General features: G+C 42.9%; 1 gene segment (V, D, J or C); it reads right to left on the reverse strand.

Annotated features, from left to right (window-relative positions):
* Positions 1-3,812: 3,812 nt before the first annotated feature.
* On the reverse strand, positions 3,813-5,321 carry LOC130211789 (Ig lambda-1 chain V regions MOPC 104E/RPC20/J558/S104-like). The segment is given in 4 exon segments: positions 3,813-4,390; positions 4,524-4,567; positions 4,651-4,776; positions 4,851-5,321. Coding segments are annotated over 4 exon segments (624 nt in total).
* Between the last annotated feature and the right edge of the window lie 679 nt (positions 5,322-6,000).

Below are 6,000 nucleotides of genomic sequence, written 5' to 3' on the forward strand. Positions count from 1 at the left end.
ATGAATGAAACCCGGAAGAAGCATTCAGACTCAAACAGAAAATGTGTCACATACAGCCGTCAATATTTCCTGTATATTTTGTCATGGTGGACATGCATTGGAGCACTGTATACCCTTAAGGAAAAGAACCCATAGGCAAAAATTGGACTTTCTAAAAGAAAAGAGGGTTTGTTTTGGGTGCACACAGGACACGTTAATAGGAGTTGCAATAAGCGCTTGTCTTGTGTGTAATCAACGTCATCCCAGCACTTTGCACATTAACACAAGAGAAGGAAGCAAAGGCGAAGATCAGCCAAAGGAATTGTCAGTGAGTAGCACGACTGTCTCAACTTGTGCTCATACAGGGGCGGAGGTAACGTATCCTTCCAATCTTACCCACAATGTTAAGTGTAAAAAGGGAAACAAAATCATACAAACATATTCCTGGACCCAGGAAGTACTGACACTTTCTGTTCGGAACGTCTAATGGAAAGGCTGAACATCAAAGGAAGAAAGACAACGGTTCATCTCAGTACAATGGGTCACAGCAGTACTGTTACATGTTGTGTTGTCGAAGGCTTGGAAATCTCGGAACTTGCCAAAAATCAGTTCTTTGAGCTTCCTAAACTGTTCACGCAGAAGAAAATGCCAGTGTCGACAAGCAATATAATTTCTGAAGAAGAGTTGTCAAAATTGACTTATCTGAAAGGTCTAGACGTTCCTCGAATTAATGCTGATGTCGATTTGTTGATTGGCACAAACGCATCAAAGTTAATGGAACCAGGGGAGGTAATCAACAGCCGTGAAAATGGGCCATATGCTATTAAAACCCTATTGGGGTGGGTGATTAATGGCCCCTTCAACACAGGGATGAGCTGGGAGGGCTACCCCTCTGCCTGTTAACCACATTTCTATAACAAACTTGAAGGAGGCTCAGCGAACAGGAGTGAGGAGCTCAGGGAGAGTTAGCCAATCAGAGAGCAGCATTCACCAGTCGGCCCAGAGCCTGAAGAAGGAGCTGAGTCTGAGGCGGAGTTCACGAGGAGAGTGGAAGAGATGGAGAGAGCAGCAGGAGTATTTGCCTTTGTTACAGGAGCGACAAAGGTGGAGTAAGGAAAGACGAAATCTTGTTCATGGAGACATTGTACTTGTAGCAGATGCTACAGCTCCACGAAGTTCCTGGTTACTCGGAAGAGTTCTAAAGACATTTCCTGATAAGAAAGAACTAGTGCGTTCTGTTTGTCTGCAAACCAAGACGAGCATAATTGAGAGCCCAGTGACAAACATTTGTCTTCTTTGTGAGGCAAGTGACCAATAAAGGCAAACCCCAGAACCATACACAGTGCCTCATTAGGGTTATAGGAATTCAGTTTTCAATTCAGTTTATTTGTATAGCCCAATTTCTATTAAATTGTCTCGAGTGCTTACAATCTGTAATATTATAGACATCCCTGCCCCAAAACCTCACATCGACCAGGAAAACTCCCAAATAACCCTTCAGGGGGAAAAAAAGGGAAGAAACCTGGAGGAGAGCAACAGAGGAGGATGCCTCTCCTAGGATGGACAGATGCAATAGATGTAATGTGTACAGAAGGACAGATTTAGAGTTAAAATACATTCAATGAATATGACAGAGTGTATGAATAGTTCATAGTAGGCATATTCCACGATGGAGACCTCACGATCCATCAGGCAGATGGCGGTGGGGAGGAGGAGGGCGGAGTCTCAACAGGACAGTGGCATAGTCATGAGCAGGAATTTACCACCCAGACGATCCATCAGGCAGATAGATTTATGCCGCCTCATAGGGTCCGATGACCCCATGAGACGAAAGCAAAAGGACTTCCGGGAGAAAGCAGAGTTAGTAACGCAGTGATTGAGAGTTGAAAATTCATCCTTCAGGAGAGAAAAAGAGGAGATAGGTACTCAGTGCATCCTAAAACGTCCCCAGCAGCTATAAGCCTATAGCAGCATATCAAGGGCTGGACCAGGGCAAACCTGATTCAGCCCTAACTATAAGCTCTGTCAAAGAGGAAGGTCTTAAGTCTACTCTTAAACGAGGTGACTGTGTCTGCCTCCGGACTGAAATTGGAGTTGGTTCCATAAGAGAGCTTGATAACTAAAGGCTCTGGCTCCCATTCTACTTTTTAAGACTCTAGAACTACAAGTAGTCCCGCATTTAGTGAGCGAGCTCTCTAGTGGGCAATATGGTACGACAAGCTCTTTAAGATATGATGGGCATCACCAATCAAGGCTTTGTAGGTTAAGAGAAGAATTTTAAAAGTGATTCTTGATTTTACTGGGAGCCAGTGCAGAGCAGCTAGTGCAGGAGTGATGTGATCTCTTTTCTTAGTTTTAGTGAGAACACGAGCTGCAGCATTCTGGATCAACTGGAGGGACCTAAGAGATTTATTAGAGCAGCCTGCTAATAAGGAGTTGCAGTAATCCAGTCTCAAGTAACGATGAACCAATTTTCTGCATCTTTTGAGACAAGATGTGCCTGATTTTGAAATATTACGTAGATGAAAGAATGCAGTCCTTGAGATTTGCTTTACGTGGGAGTTAAAGGACAAGTCCCGATCAAAGATAACGCCAAGCTATTAATTATCTGTTTTAGGGGGTACTTTTGTTTATTTTCTGTTGTAATGGCTCCTTATATAAATGTATGATTAATTGTTTTGTGCGCGGCCAGAAACAATTAGGGGCCGGTGTGTAGGAGCCATTTTCTTATGTTATTGTTACTTTGGACCTCCCACCACTAGGTGGGGTAAGTTTGCTGTAAGGTGTTGTTTGTCCCTACTTAATGAGGTGAAGTGGGAGGCCAGGTGTTGCTTATTGACGAGACCAAACAGTTTTTGACCGTCGAAATGTGAGCCAGGTCTCCTACGAAATTAATGATTGTGAATAAAACCACAGGAGAAATGATCGACTCTTGGTCTTTAAAAACCCTCTAAACCTTCGGACAATGAGCAGTGGCGTTAAACAGGTAACGGGGGCACTACAGTGATGCTTATTCTTTGTTTGTAGGGTCGCTCTGCTCTCTGTGCATGATGCGGTATCGGCTTTTCACCTGAATATCCTTAACTTTGATAAATACTCTTTGTTTTTATAAGAAGGCCCAACCTTAGCAACGTTGGTTGCTCGACCAACACCAAAAGGACCCTTCCATCCGGCCTCTGCTCAGTAGTAAACCTATGTTATGATCCATCGATTATGTAATGTAACAAAGTAAAGCTGTTGCTATGCCCTGGCTAATAATCCTCCAATAAATATATAATCTGCATTTAAAGAGTTTATCATAGGAAAGTAGTGAAGTGCATTCATGGTTGTAAAAAGTTAAGTATAATGTGCCCCTGACATCAACATAGTTCTGAACGGTTATTCTAGTTCCTAGTCCACTAAACGGACTCCGAGCTCAAATCCTAGTTTTTAAATCTGTCATGGCACCTTACCAAGAGCTAAGGTCCATCCACCGACATGACTGACGGCTGCATTCGGCCAAGAGTGGAGTTGTGAGTGGACGTCAGGAGGGACGGCAGTGAGCCAGGCCAGGAGAGTTTCCTCGACCGCCAGCTTCAAGTCATCTACAAACATCTCCGGAGGTCCGGACACATTGCTCTGGTTGATCAGATCGTCCGGGAAAGGGGCGTATCTCTCGGATCTAACACAGGACACGCATTTACGTATGTAAATATATCCAGAAAGCAGAGTGAAATGTGGAGGGGGAAAAGGAGGAGGAATCCCAGAGATGGCGAGGAGGAATACATATATGTGCAACCCTGTTCAGACAAAAAAAATGCAAGTGCTCTTTGGGACCAGATTCAAAGACAAAGTGGAAAATATATTTTTATTTCATAATTATGTATAGAACAGCATTCATATCCATAACGTATAGAGAGAACCAGGACCATCTCTAGAATAGAAAATAACTGGCAACCACCGTACTTGATTATTCTGACATGTATATTTATTAATGACAGACCATATCAGTTTATTGATTATCATGCAATGCTCGTAAGAAGCTAGAAGCGTTTGAGTGACTTTAAAACAGTCGGTAAATCTAAACTTTGAAATATACTGATTAAGTCATGAAAACACATTTATTTGGAGAGATTATAGAGATACATGGTTTGAAGATAACCTGCTTCAGACCACACAGACCACCAATGAGTATCCTGAATATGCACATTAGCGAAGCATAGAAACATGTAATGTTGGCTCAAAAAGCAGATATACAATCCGCTTATTTCCAACTGAGATATAAATCTACATTACACTTTAAAAGAGAAATCCCGTTCCGGCTCAAAAGTACAAACGTAGTACGTCCAGTTCTACTGCTTCACGCTGTAGTACACACATTCACTCCAGGTCGGATCCTTCGGTCTTCTTGACCCGTTCTGCAGGTGGACACCTAAAGCCGCATAATAGAGGATTTCTTTGTGTTGTTGACCCTGGTAAGAGATCATATATCAGTTCATCATTATTTGATTTAACAATATCCAGTAAACAATGCTTTTTCCAATAAATAAAAGTTTTTTATTCACCATCTCGTTTTCTGCGGAGGGAGCTGGACATCTTGTGTTAAACTCTGGTTGCAAAAAAGAAAAAGTATGTTATTAAAAAGCCAAATTCAGTGACAGAAAGCTGCCAGATACAAACAGAGAGAGTTACCTGAGCTCGGGCAGCTGCTCCCCTTGTTCATCATGCACACTGAGACAGCCAGTAAGACACTCAGGATGCTGGTGAACGTCAACGCTCCACTCAAGAAATACACCAAGACAAGAGAGTGGACTTCCTCTGCAGAGAACCAGACACCAGAAACATGTAACAGCAATGAGACGCAACAACCCCGGCAATAAAAAGTCACTCACCCTCAAAGTCCAGCTTGGTCCCGTCTCCAAACAGCATGTGTCCACACGAGGCAACAGCACAGTAGTAGGTCCCAGCGTCAGACCGATTCAGGCTCTTCATCGGCAGGTTGTAGACACAGGTGTGTGTCTTCTGTGTGCTGGCTTTCCTCTCACACTGATCATTCCGGCCTCCGTGGGTGTAAATGAGTCCTGGATGAGACTCTTCAGAGTCCTTGAACCAGTAGACACTGTGTTCACCATCACAGGTCCCAGTGTGAACTGTACAGCTCAGAGTCACAGAGCCTCCTGGCTGGATGGTCTCAGACGCTGACTGATGGACCAACACTGGGACGCTCACACCTGAACCCCGGACAATGACAACAATGCCTTCGGCAAAAGTCATTCCAAATGTATAGCTACCTGCGCAGTAGTAAGTAGCTGAGTCTGAAATGTACACATCAAAAACTGTCAAGTGATTTTGACCATTTTCAGTATCCAGTGTGAAGCGTGAACTGTTGTTGAATTCCTGATGAAATGTGACTTTTGGACTATACTCATAAAAGGAGGAGATCTGCGTTGGTTTCTGTCCCAGTATTTGCTTGTACCAGTGAAGCCATACTCCATTACTCTTCCTGTAGAAACATCGTAAAGTAATGTTTTCTCCAACATTAGCTAATACAAAACTTCTCTCTTGACGCACAGTTGAGGACGACGTCAGATCAGTTGCATGAGCTGAAGTTAAATGAGAGACAAAGCAGATACACAATTAATAAAATCTGATTGACGTCAGCATAATGATGACATTATATATATATAAATAAAAAGATAGGCATTTATAAGAAAACATAGAAACCCCAAAACACAACTCACTCATTTTACACAAGAACAACCACACAAAGGAGGCAATCGTTGGAGATGTCATCGTGTTCAAATTCTCGTGTTGAATGAAGAGAATCTTACTTTCTTCACTCTTCAGAGACAAGACTGTGTTTGATTGGCCGCCCTCATGTGACACGGTGCTGTACGTCCTACCAAGGAAATCTGAGAGCTTCAAAGAGTGAAGTTTGGCTCATGAAAAGATTCACATGGTGAGAGACCTATATGTAGAAAACAATGGCTCGTTATCTTGGCATTACATTTGAAATCAGATCACAGCTATTTACAGTAGTGG

Source organism: Pseudoliparis swirei, chromosome 21, assembly GCF_029220125.1.
Source record: "Pseudoliparis swirei isolate HS2019 ecotype Mariana Trench chromosome 21, NWPU_hadal_v1, whole genome shotgun sequence".
NCBI lineage: Eukaryota > Metazoa > Chordata > Actinopteri > Perciformes > Liparidae > Pseudoliparis > Pseudoliparis swirei.